General features: G+C 44.9%; 1 protein-coding gene across 1 annotated transcript in view; it reads left to right on the forward strand.

Annotated features, from left to right (window-relative positions):
* The window catches only part of cacnb1 (calcium channel, voltage-dependent, beta 1 subunit), a 250,177-nt gene extending 231,741 nt beyond the window's left edge, over positions 1-18,436 (forward strand). Inside the window, exons 11-14 of the mRNA XM_078529351.1 lie at positions 1,254-1,405; positions 3,534-3,629; positions 6,424-6,609; positions 15,647-18,436. Coding sequence (XP_078385477.1) covers positions 1,254-1,405; positions 3,534-3,629; positions 6,424-6,609; positions 15,647-16,162 — 950 coding nt within the window. The 3' untranslated portion in view covers positions 16,163-18,436. The remainder of the gene's footprint in view (positions 1-1,253; positions 1,406-3,533; positions 3,630-6,423; positions 6,610-15,646) is intronic.
* The last annotated feature ends 294 nt before the right edge of the window (positions 18,437-18,730 follow it).

Consider the following 18,730-nt stretch of genomic DNA (forward strand, 5'->3'; position numbering starts at 1 on the left):
AATTCCACGGGCGCGTGAATCGCTGGCCCATCCTTTCTCTGTGAGCATTACTGCAAAAACCTGAAGCAAAAACAGAAAATGCTGGAGAAATTCAGCAGGTTTAACAGCGTCCATGGAGGGAAAAACAGAGTTAACATTTCGAGTGCGTATGACTGCAAAAACCTGAGTCAGCCTGCATCCTAGGACAGGATCGATATTAGTCATTACAGCATCAACGTTCAATACATCATCAACACTCGCTGTCAGAGCTAATGTACACAGAATGAGCACTTGAACAGGGTACTGCAGGAAAACCAGCAAACATCAAACCACAGCCCAGGATGAGTCAGTGCCTCCTGGTGTACAGGAAGAAATTGGAAAAAGAGAACTCACGGTTTTATACTAAAACAACTGCAGCCTAAAGAGAAAAATGTAATTAAAGATAGGCTCACTGGCTCAGGAGATTGACACCGTGAGTAACTAACAGTAACAGATGCTTTGATCTCCAGTCTGTACTGAGTTAGCTGACGCTATCCATGATGGTAGCAGGGCTGATGCCCTCAGGCTCCACCTTATTGAGATAGGAAAATCATTCTGATTTTCCACTCCTGATCACTGTGCGCTGACCTTGCTGGAGGTAAGCGTTGGTGAACATGGCTAAATACAAACTGGACTGTAATAGATGCACGGGTCAGATGGTCTCGACACTCGCTATTGAGCACACACGTAAAGAATGGCCACTCATGCTAGATACTGGAGGCATCTTGAGTGCTTAGGTCTGTACCTTAGCAAGAAGTCATTGCCTTCAGATGGGAAGGGGAAGGACAGGAGAACTCTAATGATGAGAAAGAAAATTCTGATATTCCATTTTTGCCATAGCGATGGTTTTATGACTACCATTTCTTGATGGCCAAATCCATGATCTGAGATGAACGAGCTGCTCAACATGAGCTGTCCATCTGTGTTGTGTAACCAGGGAGGACATGATTCCCGTTAGGCATCTCCATTCGGGCCTATGGTTTTGAGTTGGAACCCAACTGTTGAATGTATAGATCTCCATGTCATCCAGAATGCATACTGATTATAGCAAGCTAGCACCACTGGCCCTGTCGCTATTACAATACACATTTTACTTCTTGAGGAGCAGGCAGAACCATGGCAAACATGGAGGCAAACAAGAGCCTTGGAGAAGGGGCCCCCAGGATTTGATCTGCGTTTATTATTTTTTAGCATAGTTTAGTAAAAATGCCTTGTTTTTGACTCTCTCCATGTAGCTGAAGTACAGAGTGAGATTGAACGTATTTTTGAACTGGCCAGGACACTACAGTTGGTGGCTCTTGATGCAGATACCATAAACCATCCTGCCCAACTTGCCAAAACCTCTCTGGCCCCAATTATAGTCTACATAAAGATTGCTTCACCCAAGGTAAGAGACTTTAGAAGCGTTTTTAAGTTTGACACCTCTAAGCGCCTTTAATTTCTTCCTACTCACCCAATTCTCCTCAGTGGGGCACAGTATTGATGACCTGCACTTGACCTTCCTTGATGCTACTGCTATCCCAGCTCCAAGGAGGTTTGTGAAGCGATTTTTATTCTCTGTCAGAGTGCATGTGTTTGCTCCCCTGATGGCTTTGAGGTAAAAATGTCGCTGCAGAAATAGGATTTTCCCAGATTCAGTCCCTGATGCATGCCTCAAGTTAGTTAATCTGCCGAAGGATAATGGGTGGGGCGGTAACAATGCCTGCATTATCCACGGAGTAAGGAAGGGCCAGAATTCCCGCTCCTGATCAATGAACAGAAAGCCTTGTGGGAAAGGACACATTTGTGGAGCTGTTGGATGAGAATGGGATCAAACAATATGCTGTGAATGTTTTACCTTCCAGTGTGAACATTGAATGAAGCAACACTTGCCTCAGAAGCAAACCAGTCTTCCAAAGGTTTGCTTGTAAAATGATTGATTTTTTTTTTTAAAGACAATAAACATATTTTTGCATATTGGATTTGACATGACTTTTGAATTCCACTTTTTTTATTTCCATTTTTCTTCTCATTTTTAATTTTCTCTTAACCTTCTGGACCTCTATCTCCTGCCATTCTCTCTCCTTTGATTCCCCTCCCCCCGCCCTCAGCTACTCTACCCTCCGATCCCTACCCCAACCCTTCAGTACTCCTTTTCTTCCTATTCTAGTCCCAGCTCCGCTGTTCACTGCTGGTGTCATATATATAACCCTGAGATGAGCTTCCAGCCACATATCTGCATGATCACAAACACCACCTATTTCCTTCACCGTAACATTGCCTAACCCCATCCCTGCCTTAGTTCATCTGCTGCTGAAACCCTTCTCCATTACTTTGTTACCTCTAGCCCTGACCATTCCAGCACATTTCTGACCAGCCTCCCATATTCTACCCTCCATAAACTTAAGGTCATCCAAAACTCTGCTGCCTTATTTGCAACAAATCCTATTCACCCACCACCCCTGTCTGTGCTCACTGGCCTACATTGCCTCCTGGTTAAGCTAAATTCTAAAGTTAGATTCTAAAGTTCTCACCCTTGCTTCGAAACACTTCTGTAGCCTCACCCCTTCCTAACTATGTAATTTCTTCCCATAACCCCCCGAGATCTCTGTGCTTCTCTAATTCTGGCCTCTTGAGCATCCCCAATTTTTAATCCTTCCACCATTGGTGGCTGTGCCTTCAGCTGGCAAGGCCTTAAACTCTGAAATTCACTCCCTAAACCTCTCCATCTCTCTATCTCCCTTCCTTTAAGCCTTTTTTCACAACCTAACTTTTTTGGCCATCTGCCCTATTAAAGCTTAGTGTCAAACTTTGCTTTAGGATGCTCCTATAAAGAGTCTTGGGACATTTTATTAAGTTAAAGGCACTGCATTAATGCACGTCGTTGTTGAATTGAACAGAAGGTGCTTTCCACAGACATACTTTCATCTTTGATAATACATTGGTTGAGTATGTTTATATTCAGATTCTAACGCTGATGTCAGTGAATCTGAAATTGGTGAAAGAGCCAACAGAATTTCAAAGTCCAGTCTTGTTAAATCTGGGATATGGGTTTTGCCCTAGCCAAGACTGAGGAGACCATGGTCTCTTCTGTATACTGGCTGCAAAGATCCTAATTAAAATGCAGAAGGCAGTCAAACTAGTTGCTTGTCTGTGTATATTTAATATAGAGAAGTGTATAGTATTACCATGATCCAGTAATATTTTGTGTTGAATTGTTCAATCAGAGGTCTTGAGATATTTACATTGTTACAGTGACAGGTTACTGTGTATCAGAGAGGATTGCAGTGCGAGCGAGGTTAGTGTCTCAGTGAGAGGTTACAAGTGTATCAGAGAGTGTTGCAGTGCAGGGTTACAGTGTATCAGTGTTACAGTGAGGGGTTAGTGTATCAGAGATATTGTACTGAGCTGGAGATTACTGTATCTTGAAGAGTATTATAATGAGAAGCGCCTATGTATGAGTGATACAATTAAAGATGTATTGTATATTTAAATGTTAAGCTAGCTTTATTATTGTGATTCTTCTTTGGCTACAGGTATTACAGCGGCTGATAAAGTCACGAGGGAAGTCTCAAGCAAAACACCTGAATGTACAGATGGTTGCATCAGACAAGCTGGCCCAGTGTCCTCCGGTCAGTATCTCACATTCAGATGGAAAGGGCTTTCCTTAAGCAGAAGGGCACACACATTGTTAACCAGGCTCTCTCTTTATCAGGCCTCACTCCAACGGTCTCTTCTTTGTCTGCCTGTGAAGAAGTCTGGTAAATCTGGGTTTACAGATGTGTAAAAAGTGGGGTATTGTGAGGAGGAGATGATTCTGTGTGCAATGCTGCTGGGAGATTCAAAACAAGAGTAGAGAAAAAAGTGGCAAAGTTTCTAGCATGTTAAGGTTATTAACGATAAACTCGTACAGCATTCTGCAGCTGCACAGCTAACTACTGAACCACAACAAGCGATTGATCTGCTAATTCCACTACTGTCTTACATTCTACATCCTGCTGACGCTTTCTCTGTGTCAGTGCAGCACCTTTTGCAGATATAATTAACAAACAGCTACTTTCTTTTTGGTCTATATGTATAACATATCCTACACTGATAATTTATGATGCTGCTCACTGGTGGGCTCTTCCTTGTGCTGTACAGCCTCCTCCAATCTGTTGACACTATCTTCACTGCTTGAATAAGACATTGCCTCCTCTGCTTATGTGGCAGCAGAGATGCATCGCCTTTCTCCATCGTACAGGTTACTATTATATACCAGGCAGTGCAATGAATGTGCTCTTTTTTTTTACAAAAAAATTGGCATTCAGCACTTTCCCTTCACAGAGGTATTAACCAGTTCAAGGGGATTTCAAACTAGGTTTTCTGGTCATATCCTGCCTGGTTTATAGTGAATCCAGGCCAGACAGTGACAAATGGACCCCAAGCCAGATGGTGAAGTATGAAACTAGATACAAATCCTTTACTTGATAGACCCTTCAGTTACAGAGTTCAGCATTATCTGTGGTTTAGTGGTAGGAGGCAGACAATGTCCCAGCAGTCTCTCTTTATATCTCCTCTGCACTCTTTTACCACATTTCGAGGTGATACAATGATGTAATTCTTGCTGCGATGCAGATTCGAACCACTGCAATCATAACGTATAGAACCAAACTCGATACAATCACGGCACCACCCTGCCGACACACCACTGCCTTTGTATCTCTTCTGAGTACACCAATAAAATAGACTAATTAACAAATAAACCAATTAAACAAAGTGACAGTCCCTTACTGGGGCACTGTAACAAAAGACAAAACTGTAAAAGAAACTTATATGATTAAATTTAAAATGTTGTTTCCAGGACCAGTCTCTCTTTATCTGCTTTTGAGTTCAGCAACAAACAAATGGGCAATTTAATACATTAAAGTGATAGCCCCTTAAAGGGGCACTGTAACAGAAAGAAATCTTCAAAGGAAACTTATCTAACCAAATTAAAATGTTGTTCCCAGGGATAATGAAGCACTCCATGCCCCGTGGTGCCCAGTGGTCCCGGAAGGCTTCAAGTGTGCCAGTGGACACTGCGTGCTTCCCCTCCAGGGAAACCCAGAGTGAACCATCTCTCTCTACTCTTTTGAGCACCCGTGAAAGTAACCAGACTAATTAATCAAATTAACTGACTTAACCAAATTAAAGGGGCACTGTAACAAAACAATAATCATTTAAAGGAAACTTAACAAGCGAAAGCAAATGTTGTTTTGGTGGCCAATGATGCACTCCAGTCCCTGCGATACCCACCGGTCACAAAAGGCCTCAAATGTGCCAGTGGACGCTGCTTGCTCCCTCTCCAAGGACACCCGGCTGTGAACATAGCCGCAGAAGAGGGGCAGACAGTCAGACGACACCCCCAACTGCCTGCTTCCTGGACCTATTGATGGCCAACTTGACCAGGCCCAGGAGCAGGCTTACAAGGAGGTCTTTCTCCCTGCGTGTCCCTCCACACAAGGTGGCCAAAGATCAGGAGCATGGGGCCAAAGCATGAGGAGTAGCTCCTTCAAAAAACTAAAGAGTGGTTGCAGCTTTGTGCAATCGGTGTAAGCATGGAACAAGGCCACAAAAATTACAGGCGGCCTGGGAGTCCTTGAACCATCTTGGCCTACGGTTTTATGGGACAGTCTGTCTTTATACTCATTTGAGCACCTATGAACTAAGAACAATTAATCGAATCAATTTAAACACATTAACAGCTCCTTAAAGGGGCACTGTAAGGAAAAAAAATTAAAGGAACCTTTCCAAATTAAATCAAAATGTAGTTTTGGGGGCTGATGATGCACTCCAGCCCCCACGGTGCCCACTAGTCGCGGAAGGCCTGAAGCCTGCCAGTGGCACCACATGCTCCCTCTTCAAGAACACCCAGTCACGAATGTAGCTGCTGAAGAGGGGCAGACAGTCAGGCTGGATGGCCTTGTCTCTCTTTATAACTCTTTTAGAGTCAACCAAATAAACTAAATGAACAAAATCAGGGACAAAACAAACACAGCCACTAAATTAGGGTAGCTGTAAAACCAAAGACAACGTTTAAAGAAAACTTACAAACGTCAAACCAAAATGTGATTAAGGGGATCGATAAAGCACCCCAGTCCCTGCGGTGCCCACTGGGCATGGAAGCTGTCTCTCTTTATACGTGCTGTAAGTACTGCTAGAGAAGCAATTCCAGGATATTAACCCAATGACGATGAAGGAATGGCTGATATTTATCCAAGTCGGGATAATGTGTGACTTGGAAGTAAAGTCGTTTCCTGCTGTCTTTAACCTTCTAGTTGATGACAGTCAAAGGCTTAGGAAGTGTTGTCGCACAGATTTCAATGCGTGTGGAGACATCGGAGGCTGGGGAGAAAAGAGGAAAAAAGCCTTTTGAACATGTGCTAACTATTTCTTCCTTCACAGGAACTGTTTGATATAATTCTGGATGAAAATCAATTGGAAGACGCTTGTGAGCATCTAGCTGAATACCTTGAAGCCTATTGGAAGGCCACCCACCCAGCCAGCTGCAATCCCCCCAACCCTCTATTGAACCGCACCATGGCAACAGCTGCCCTAGCTGCCAGCCCAGCACCAGTGTCCAATTTACAGGTACAAGTCCTCACTTCTCTCAGGCGTAACCTTGACTTCTGGGGCCCAAGTGACGATGAGAACAAAGAAGCCACAAAACAGCAGATGGAAGCCGAAGCTACAGTCTAGCCATGAAGCATACAGAGAGGAGAGAGAGCACAGTGGTGGTGTTACTTTAAATGTGTCTTCCCAACTCCTGTCTCAGTTTGTAATCCCTTTACTAGAGTGTATTTGCATGTTGATGTCGACTAACCATGCTTTTTTTCTTTGGTCAGGAGAGATATGACACTTGAGAAAGGAAAGTGGTGTCAATTAAGAGAGGGACACTTTTTTCTTCAGTAACAGGCAATCCCGCTTGTCAATGGCGCACTGTTTGTGGTTTTTGTCTGTTGTTCCATTTTGTGTCCTGTGAGCAGCATGCAAACTATGAGCCAGCATTTCGACTTCAGGCACATTCCCGGGTAGTAGATGGAGCTAGACTGCACAGCTCCAAGTAAGTCGTATTTGAGGGAAGAAGATGTCTCTGTTACAAACGGAGTGAGAAAACCCTGACTTGTACTTAGCCACACCAAACTGAGCCAACATAGAAGTATTAGATAAGCCTTCAATTCCCTCGAGCCACAACATTGCAAAATTAAGTTAGAAGCTCTTCCAAAGACAAAAGAACATTAAAGAGGTATTTACGCTTTAACCTTAGTGTTACTGAGAAGCAATGTCCACTTTGCAGCTTTGCTGGAAGTGCAATATAACTCAGAAGGTATGTGCCTACCTGAGTCCAGAGAGGGGTTATATAAAACCTGAAGGAACTCCAGTCAAACCTGGATCGTGTCCAGGACTCCTCAGTACACTTTAAATTTGAGGAAAGTTGATTTGTGGAGTGCGAACACTCCCATCCATGCTCGCAAAGCATTTAGCATTTTAACAGCCAGTTTGGGAGCTCTGCCCATGAGTCTCAGACTGTTAACTCCATTGTAAATACATGGTAGAGGGATTGTGACTAGAGTGGAATTACATGTAATGCTCATAACAATTTCTCATAGTTGAGCCTTGCAGGCCTCTCTGACTTCTGTTGTATTTTGGGGAATGAGAGCGAATGGAGGGTATACATTTTAATTTCTGAAAATTGCTTGAATTCTAGAAGTTAAATGATATGTATCTTGTCCAGGGACCTATGCTATACCTTGTATCTATCCATTTCAGTTCTGGGCTTGCACTGTAAGCTTTGGAACTCTGTATGCAGTACGTGCAGATACTGCTTTCAGTGGCAATCTTAACCCTATGGATTGGGACTGGGATAAACCTCAATGTTTAACTTCAACATCCTGACTTTGGAGTACAAAAACCCTTGGAGCAAAGTAATGTGGATGGCAATGGTTACAAAAAGAAATTAGGGTAAGAGTTTAGATGAGAGATTCAAAGAATGGACTAGGGCTCTTTTGGCACACTTTATCAATTTTAGATAAAAAAAAACGATTATGAAATTTGCAACAGTTTGCGAGTCATATAAACACCCTTCACAAAACACAGCACACTGTGGATTTGAAGGTTTCTGAGTATTTTTTACTTTAACAAAAAATCATGACAATTAGAAATAGTGCTCACAGGCATTTGATACTATTGTGTTTGTAAAATGTAGCCTACAGACAAATTTCAGCCATATGGGTCAAAAAACAAAAAGCTGCAAGTAACTGGCAGGGAGGGGTAGGTTCACGAGTGATGACTAAGCCAAGAACATTTCTGCACTTGGTAGAAAGCTGTGAGAGTTTAACTATAGGCCCTCCCCATCATGAGTCAGTGCCCTCAGGAAACAAACAGAACATGCTGAAAACAAAAGTACAATTGAAAGTTTAAAATTGCAGTGAAATCCTTTTCACAACAAGCTGATCTTTACCAAGTCTGGATATTCCTGCTTTGCTCAGCAAAGGACTTCGTTTCATACCCTTACGCCCTCATCTCAATGAATTTCGGGCTCGGCACGATGCTGAACTCTTCTTCCGCCGCCTTCGTCTCCGTGCTCACTTCTTTGGGCAGGAGTCCTCTCCCCATTCAACCCACCTCCAATATTCTCCCTCCACCTGGACCCCTCCCTCTGGATTCTTACCTTCTCTTGATCTTTTCATCGAGAACTGTCGGCCTGACATTAGTCGTCTCAATTTCACTGCTCCTCTCACCCATTCTAACCTGTCTCTCTCTGAACTTGCTTCACTCCATTCTCAGGTCCAACCCTGACATTGTCATCAAACCCGCTGACAAGGGTGGTGCTGCTGTTGTCTGGTGCACTGACCTCTACCTCGCAGAGGCTGAGCGTCAACTCACAGACACTTCCTCCTACTTCCCCCTGGACCATGACTCCACCACTGAACATCAAGCCATTGTTTCCAGGACTGTTACTGACCTCATCTCCTCTGGAGATCTTCCTTCCACAGCTTCCAACCTGATAGTCTCCCAACCTCGGACGGCCCGCTTCTACCTCCTACCCAAAATCCACAAACAGGACTGCCCCAGCAGACCAATCGTGTCAGCCTGTTCCTGCCCCACGGAACTGATTTCTTGCTATCTTGACTCCATTCTCTCTCCCCTTGTCCAGTCCCTTCCCACCTACATCCGTGATTCCTCTGACACCCTACATCATATCAACAATTTCCAGTTACCTGGCCCCAACCGCCTCCTCTTCACCATAGACGTCCAATCCCTCTACACCTCCATCCCCCACTGGGATGGTCTGAGGGCTCTCCACTTCTTCCTCGAACAGAGGCCCAAACAATCCCCATCCACCACTACTCTCCTCCGTCTGGCTGAACTTGTTCTCACACTGAACAATTTCTCCTTAAACTCTTCTCACTTCCTCCAAATAAAAGGTGTGGCTATGGGTACCCGCATGGGCCCCAACTATGCCTGTCTCTTTATGGGGTATGTGGACCATTCCTTGTTCCAGTCCTACTCCAGCCCCCTCCCACAACTCTTTCTCCGGTACATCGATGATTACTTCGGTGTTGCTTCATGCTCTCGTCTGGACCTTGAAAAATTTATTAATTTTGCTTCCAATTTCCACCCCTCCATCATTTTCACATGGTCCATCTCTGACACTTCCCTTCCCTTTCTTGACCTCTCTGTCTCAATTTCTGGTAATAGACTGTCCACCAATATCCATTACAAGCCTACCGACTCCCACAGCTACCTCGACTACAGCTCCTCACACCCCGCTTCCTGTAAGGACTCCATCCCATTTTCTCAGTTCCTTCGCCTCCGTCGCATCTGTTCTGATGATGCCACTTTCAAAAACAGTTCCTCTGACATGTCCTCCTTCTTCCTTAACCGAGGTTTTCCACCCACGGTGGTTGACAGGGCCCTCAACCGTGTCCGGTCCATCTCCCATGCATCCGCCCTCACACCTTCCTCTCCCTCCCAGAAACATGATAGGGTCCCCCTTGTCCTCACTTATCACCCCACCAGCCTCCGCATTCAAAGGATCATCCTCCGCCATTTCCGCCAACTCCAGCATGATGCCACCACCAAACACATCTTCCCTTCACCCCCCCAGTGGCATTCCACAGGGATCGTTTCCTCCGGGACACCCTGGTCCACTCCTCCATCACCCCCTACATCTCAACCCCCTCCCACGGCACCTTCCCATGAAACCGCAGAAGGTGCAACACCTGCCCCTTTACTTCCCCTCTCCTCACCATCCAAGGGCCCAAACACTCCTTTCAAGTGAAGCAGCATTTCACTTGCACTTCCCTCAATTTAGTCTACTGCATTCATTGCTCCCGATGCAGTTTCCTCTACATTGGAGAGACCAAACGCAGACTGGGTGTCCACAAGCATGACCCAGACCTCCCTGTCGCTTGCCATATCAACACTCCACCCTGCTCTCATGCCCACATGTCCGTCCTTGGCCTGCTGCATTGTTCCAGTGAAGCTCAACGCAAACTGGAGGAACAGCACCTCATCTTCCGACTAGGCACTTTACAGCCTTCCGGACTGAATATTGAGTTCAACAATTTTAGATCATGAACTCTCTCCTCCATCCCCACCCCCTTTCTGATCCCCCCCTTTTTTTCTCAATAATTTATATAGATTTTTCTTTTCCCATCTATTTCCATTATTTTTAAATGTATTTCCATCCATTGTTTTATCTCTACCTTTTAGCCTTTTTCAATTCCTTCACCCCACCCCCACTAGGGCTATCTGTACCTTGCTTGTCCTGCTTTCTACCCTTAATTAGCACATTCCTTAGATAATATCACCACCTTCAACACCTCTTTGTCCTTTTGTCTGTGACATCTTTTAGTTATCTCCACCTATCACTGGCCCTCTATCCAGCTCTACTTGTCCCACCGCCCCCCCCCCCCTTAAACCACCTCTCTTCTATTTTTACTTAGTTCTGTTGAAGGGTCATTCGGACTCGAAACGTTAACTGTGCTCCTCTCCGCAAATGCTGCCAGACCTGCTGAGTTTTTCCAGCTATTTTTGATTTTGTTCTGGTTATTCCTGGTTTGGTCAGCATCACTCTTACTTTTGTATTGCGGAAAAAACAGACATGTCTAAGCTTTTCGTCTTACACTCATCAGGACACGTGTATCTATACGTATTAATACACAAGGTGTTCAATGAGAAAAACAATAGCACTTTTACCAAAAGTTGATGCTTTCCTGGAAGTAAATGCCCGGGTGAAAACGAGCCTCGGTATGGTGTGGAGATGAGATTTGGCACAGGCTGATTGAACGCGAGTGGATATTGGTTTAGGGATCTCACCTCATTAGTTGGAGTAAGCTGCCTCCTGCTGGTCACATCTCCACAGGCAGCTCACCTGGCAGGGGGCACCGATTTTGGGTTGCCTTCCTTGCCAACAGTGAGTCTCGGGCTGCACATGGGGAGGGTTTGAAGCAGGCAATGGAGGTGTGGGGGTGGGGCGGGGGGGAGACATGTGTTGGGTGCAGGCTATGGGGAGCTTGGAGGGATGGGGTGGTGGAGGTGGTCTTGACTCCTGTCTCTCTCCTTCTCCAACTGGCTTCACAGGAAATTGCTCTTTTAAAAGAAAAACTAAATTTTTAAGTTCATATTATCTAAAGGGTCTAACATCTGTGCTTCAACTGACTAATTTTTAAAAGGGGTACTTCAACAGAGGTTAGGCTCCTAATTTACATACTCAAGGTGGCTAACACCTGCAAATGCCTAAAAGCTGAGGCCCCACAACTTTGACAGTGGGACCAACACTTGTGCGTATAGGATGCAGGACATCCCATGGCTAAATTGATATGCTCTGTGCTATTTTATGCTCGAGAAACAGAACAGTTTTTGGTTAGGCACATTTACAGCGATCAGTTTTATGTGGGGCTGAGCTGACTATAGATTTGTTACATGGAGTCTGTCAAGTCAGCATCTTGAATTTCTCCAGGGGTTTGCTGACAAGACGCTGAGCAGAACCCCACGGAGAAGCAGTGTTAAACACAAGTGTTTCTCCGGGGGCCCAGACATGGGTGCAGCATTGGATCAGAACCCCAAGAGAATTCACAATCACATTGTCTACTCCTCTTAGACGCAAATTCCTCCGTCCAAATTATCTACATCGAATAAATATACAGCACAGAAAGAGGCCATTTGACCCAGCTGCTCTATGCCAGAGTTTATGCTGCACACGAGCTTCCTCCCACCTCTTGTCATCTAACCCAAGGGGGTGAAAGGTTATCGGGGGTGGGCAGGAATGTGGAGTTGAGGTTAAAATTAGATCAGCCACGATGTTATTGTATGGCGGAGCAGGCTCGAGGGGCTGTGGCCTACTCCCTCTCGTACTTCCTATGTTCATGACCCAATCAAACATTGCATTCTATTCCTTTCTCTTTCATGTACTTAACTTGCTTCCCCTGAAACTTCATCAATGTTAATCGCTGTGATAGCTTCATCTGATCATTCAGTTTTTTAAGCTGTCAAATTGCCACTTTTGCTGTGTTGTTTCTGTTGCTTAAGTCAAATTATGCAATAATTCCAATTTCTTTTTGTAGAGGAAAAAGTGCTTGTAGTTATCGGGAGTCGCTGTAAAAACAAAGGAGCATTGGGTTACTCATGGGGCTCACAGGATTCGGTTTTTATAATGTCCCTTCATATTTTCCTGTCAAGACCAGCCCCTGGTAACTTTATTAATCAGGTAGTGAGCTGGTGATGAGCTGTAGGAAACTCCTCTGCACAAAATTCTGGATCAAAATCCTGGAACTCCCTCCCGAGCAGCACTGTGGGTATACCTGAATCACAGGGACTTTTTATTAATTTATGGGATGTGGGCATCACTGGCTAGGCCAGCATTTATTGCCCTTCCCTAAATGCCCTTGTTCAGAGGGCATTTAAGAGTCAACCACATTGCTGTGTATCTGGAATCACATGTAGGCCAGACCAAGTCAGGAAGGACAGCAGATTCCCTTCCTTAAAGGACCTTAGTGAAACTAAACTAAGGTTTAGTTTCACTAACTTAGTGAAACCAGATGGGTTTTTACAACAATTGACAATGGTTTCATGGTCATCATTAGACGTTCAATTCCAAATTTTTATTGAATTCAAATTCCACCATCTGCAGTGGCAGAATTCGGACCCCAGTCCCCAGGGCATTACCCCAGGTCTCTGAAATATTAGCCCAATGACAATACCACTATGCCATCACCTCCCCCTGCGTTTCAAGAGGTGGCAGCAATTGGAGTTGGCCAAGAAATGCTGGCCTAGCTGATGATGCCCATATCCTGTGAAGGAATAGAGAAAACCTATTTCAGACTCAATATAATGGCTACATTATGATGCCACCTGAAGGAATTTTACACTATCTCATACACTGGTGCACTACCAAAGGAAATGAAACTTCCTACTCACAGAATTGAGACCCAGTAACCTCAAAAACAGTAATGACAGTACAAAAGAAAAAAGAACATGTTACAGATGTTCTCATAAAATTTAACTCCAACTATCCCTGTGGATGTAGGAACAGAGGCAGCTGGTTAAAATAAAATTGAGCATGTCAGAGGGATTCACATACACACTCCACACAGAGGGGTATACAAACTGCCTGCAGCCCTGTGCCCATATTCAGGTGCATTTACAATTCTGTCGCAGCTAATTCTTTACAAATGTTTACAACATTAACAGTCAGTTTTTGAGTATTTGTCTCGTGGCTCACTGCTATGTTGCCTGTGTGTGTCCTTAAGTTCCAATTAGTTTAGTTGGGACTAAAGTAAAATCGAAAGGAGGAAAAAGGACATAAAAGGGGGCAATTTTAACCTGACTCTGATGTCGGGGAGACTGATGGGGTTGGGTGCAACGCTGCTTTTACGGCCTGCCTGAATTCACTCTCCATTGATGTCAAGCCAGTGCCCCATGTGTGAGTTAGGTTAAAGTAACCCCCCCCCCCCACCCAACCTAGATTCAGTAATGCTGCTGTGTGTTCAGTAGAACACAAGGAAAGTTGAGGACAAGGGCAAACTATTCGGTCCGAGGGAGCTCTTTGCCTTTGTGGCCCAGAAAAACATGGAGAAGTAGATCGAAGTAGCCTCACAATGCACCTGGGCAAACCCTGTTACTGCCTGTAGCATTGGGGAGCAAGTAACCAAGAGAAAATGCCAGAGCCATGCAGCCTGAAGGGGAATGACAGCTTAACACTCCAGTTAACAGAAGTTGTCACCAGTTGCCGGTCAGTCCCAACTACTTCCTAAATGACAGAGCTGCTGTGAATTCAAAGCATTTTCCGATTTTTGTTTCCAATTTTCAGCATTGACAGGACCCTCCCTTGTTCTTTTAGCCCGTAAAGGGATGGCTGTGTTCAGAAAGTTGAAAGTAACAGATGGAAATGGGTGTATATTCCTCTTGGGCCTGAGTGTAAAGCGAGTGATAGTGAATCTGCAGCTTGTTTTACAGTCCACCTGATTTTTTTTTTTCATTGACTTCACTGGATTCAAAGATTAACCAAAGTTTAGAATAGGTTTATGATTCACAATCACCTGCTTCTGATTACAGTCCAGGACTAATTTACACCTCATAAAACTTGCAGCTTTGAATTTTCTTGGTTGTTTGATACCGTGAAGTGAACATTGTATTTTAGTGCTAACTTAATCATTCAGACACACGCTTTCAGAATTTAATTTTTTTCATTTCTTTTTACATGATTTTTATAGTGGTGAGCCTTGGCTGGGCCCTTGCAGGTGTAATGTCTGCTGTTTAAAAGTCAAAGCAAATTTCAAGCAAGCTGATGAAAGGTTGCAGCCAGCGTCCAAATAACGCTGGCGCGGATGGAGTGGCTGAGCTGTTCAGCTGCAAAGGTCTCGGACATAGTTCCTGGTCAGCTGGCCTCAGCATTACGAGTGCTACGGTTCAAGTGCAGGCAATGCAATTAGATATCAGAAGCTGCATATAATGCTTGGCACAGGATGCCCTAAGTGTGATCTAACCAAGAGCTTCCGGACTCTTTCAACCCTCAGTAATTTGGTCCAAGACCCTGCAGAGGGGCACCAGAAATGAGAACGTGCTCCTCTACAAGTTGTTTTATTTTAATGAAAAGGTGATGTTATTTCTGGATTAGCCTAATTGGAACTTAATTCATAAAAGTTTTAACCGTCAGAGTTTATGTTGACGTTGCTAAAAACAAAAAGCTAAAAGCTACTGCGGATGCTGGAAATCCAAAACAAAAACAGAATTACCTGGAAAAACTCAGCAGGTCTGGCAGCATCGGTGGAGAAGAAAACAGTTGACGTTTCGAGTCCTCACGACCCTTCGGAAGGGCCGTGAGGACTCGAAACGTCAACTGTTTTCTTCTCCACCGATGCTGCCAGACCTGCTGAGTTTTTCCAGGTAATTCTGTTTTTGTTTTGCTAAAAACAAAGCTGCTTTTTTTAACATGTTATTGAGCTCTATACTTAACTCGTTAAAAGAAAGAGAGAGATGGTTTTCGTTTCCATGTTGCTGTTGATCTGCATTATTAATCTGCTGTAAGAGACTGTGCTTGTTGTTTCTTGTTAACTTATACTTGTTTTCCACCCTACCCACCCCCCATTCTCTCTCTGCATGGTGTGCTGCTACTAACTAGGGTCCCTACTTAGTGCATGGAGAGCAAACCAATGACTGTTCGGCACCCGATCGGACAGGCTTGCATGACTATCGGAATGACTCTGCCAAACAGTCCTACCACCGCTTGCCATCCTCCACGCCCCAGTACAGCCACCACCCGAGGGCCATGTCCCGGGGTCTCTCCCGCCAGGACACCTTCGACTTGGAGACGCAGGGCAGTCGGGACTCCGCCTACACCGAGCCGGGGGACTCCTGCATGGAAATGGACCCTTACGAGGACCAGGAGCCCCCCGAGGGGCCGCGCGGCACTGGCGGCCGCTGGTGCAGCATCGCACGGCAGCAGGTCCAGAGGCAGGAGTCCTGGGAGGAGGAGGTGGACGAGGAAGAGGAGGAGGAGGAGGAGGAGGACAGCCACAACAGACAGCAGAGGAGCCGGCTGAAAGCCAGAGAGCGCTACCGACAAAGCAACGACGAGGTCTTATCCAGGAAACAGAGCGACATCGAGGAGTGGAATCGCGACGTGTACATTTGCTAAAGTGCAGCTCACATTTCTGCTCGGGATTGTCTCCTTCCCCCCCCTTTGGAAAGTTTTGTTATCCTGTCGTGCTGCCCCCGTCAGTTCTGTTTCACTGAAACATTTGTCCAACTCCAGGAAGAGTTCATATTGTTTGAAGAACTTTGGAGCATCCAAACCATCTAGATAACCGCGCCACCCCTGGACCCTCTCTGTTTTATGTGATGTTAATCGGCAGTTATTGATTTGAACCTGGGTCCTTCTGCATGGGAGAGGGGAATTTGAAATACAATTGCCACGTCTCCCCCCTCCCTCCCTATTATTCATAGTGCCTCAGTACTGGGTCTGCAAGGGTTTTAGTATCCGGACCAGATACGGTGCATTGTTAACCCTTTAAAGGACAAACACGCTTGAATCACTGCATTACTGTACACACCCCCTTTTGGCAACAAAGTTCACCTGCCAGTGGATCGGTGGCCATCACCACACCTCCATTTAGGTAGCTTTAAACATGAAAGCCAATCCAACAGCCAAAACCGAGGATCTCACTGTCTTAACTGGAGGTTGTGTCGATCTGTCAGGTTGGCCGTTGCTGGGTGTCTAATGTTTCCCTATTTAAAAAAAAAACGCGCAAGACTGCATGATGGAAACTTTTAAAGTGGCTCACACGAAGACCACTGTCCTCGGAGAACGTCCTTTCACCGACTAATCCTTGTTTACATGAATTTACAAATCAAGGGTAGCCTTGGAGGGAGGAAAGTGGAGGGATATTTTTATGTCTTCTACACTGCTCTCTTTTAACCCCTTCTCTCTACCCTTTAATGGATGATCAGTAGCAGCTATTTATTAAAACCGCCTTTCATGATAGAAAAGCCCCTCCCCCTCCCCCTCTGATGACTTCCCAAGTAATTTCCGATAAGGAAAAGTTGGGTGAAGGATTAACCAAACATGTGAAGCTAGGAGTGGTACTTGTTATACTGTTGTTAAAGGGAGTATCATGTGGAATCTGTTCCTCCCTCCACAACAGTGCAGACTGTTTCTTTCGTTTAAACACTGACTCTTCTGATTGGGAATACTGCTGGGTTCTATATTCAGACTGTGTGTACATGCGCACACTGCTGGGTCTGTTATATACAGTGTTGGTCAGCCAATTGTTTACAATCAAGAGCTTGAATTTGCAAAAGACACTGGCTCTCTTACCACATTGGGGAAGGGGAGTCACAGCTAACACTGGGATATTATGGACATTATTCTCCCACGGCCAAGACACAGATTGGGAAAGAGAGAGGGGCAGTGACCCGCTTCAGAGGGGCCTTCGCTGGTCACTGTCCTTTCAATATGGTTAACGTCTGCCATTCTGGGAAGGTGGGGCATTAGCCTTGGTTAGCCTGGGGGGTGGGGGGAGGGTTTTGAAGGGTAATTTATGCCAAAATGTTAAACACACATAGAATAATAAATACTTGCAATCGATTTAAAAGGCAGTGATGTAATCAAAGGGTTCAGATGATGCCCTAATGTGGGAGAGACTGAAGCGCTGAGGGGGGTGGGGGGGGGCGGATGGAACACCAGCCTTTTACCTTTGGGATTTTGGAGTTGAATCCAACCCTGGTTCATGCTACAACAATGTCCCTTTCCTGCTGGCTAAAGGGACCCGAAGAAAAAGTGTTCGGAGCAACTTCCACCAATTCACTGCAGCCAGGAGCTCACAATTCAAAGCTACCTATGATTTGGCACCAGTAGATGCTAAATTGCTCTCTTCACTGATAAACCACAGGAATATAGCCTCTAAAATGGAATAAAAATGGACACGGCTACCGTAGGGGGTGATTATTTGGTGATTTGGGATGAAGATAGATTTGTTGGGCCAGATCATAAGGAACTTCACTCTGCGACAAAGCTGCGATATGACTGAATGGTCCTGTACCGTGAGGAACCAGGTGCCAAAAATGGAAATATTAAATAGTTATCCAAAAACAAATTAACGTACCATGCAATGGAATGCATAAAACTCATAAAAATCACTGTCCAGACCCTACGATTAAATCATTGCCTTTGAAAATCACTCCCTGCTATTGTTTATAATGATATACTGTTTGAATTTTCTGTGGGAGGATTTATTTTGTTGCTGGTCAGTTTGTGTGCTGGAAGTGCACTCCTCATCCTTAATGTCTGACAAAACTTAGACCAGAGGATTGATGACGATCATTGCTGCAGGGCTTGTGAATAGTTACCTGCAGCCGATTTCTGAAAAATTCTATGTCCAGTATATATTATAAATAAATGTTCAAATGTAAATTTTAATAAGAAATGTTGTACTATATTTATTGGTGCTATTTCACACCGTACTCTGCCTGCAAAAAAACTGTTGACTAGGTTGTAGTTTTTATTACTTTTATCCACGTGCCCACCCATCACAGAAAGCCTCTAGCGCACCGACGGACACCACGTGCCCCCTCTCCAGGGCCACCCGGCCACGAACGTTGCTGCGGAACAGGAGCAGACAGCTGGGCCTAATGGCCCCCTCTGTAGGCCGCTGCCTAGACCGGTTAATGGCAGCCCCTTTTTAGGCTCTTTTTGAGAAACGAAAGT

Source organism: Cetorhinus maximus, chromosome 25, assembly GCF_964194155.1.
Source record: "Cetorhinus maximus chromosome 25, sCetMax3.hap1.1, whole genome shotgun sequence".
Classification (NCBI taxonomy): Eukaryota; Metazoa; Chordata; class Chondrichthyes; order Lamniformes; family Cetorhinidae; genus Cetorhinus; species Cetorhinus maximus.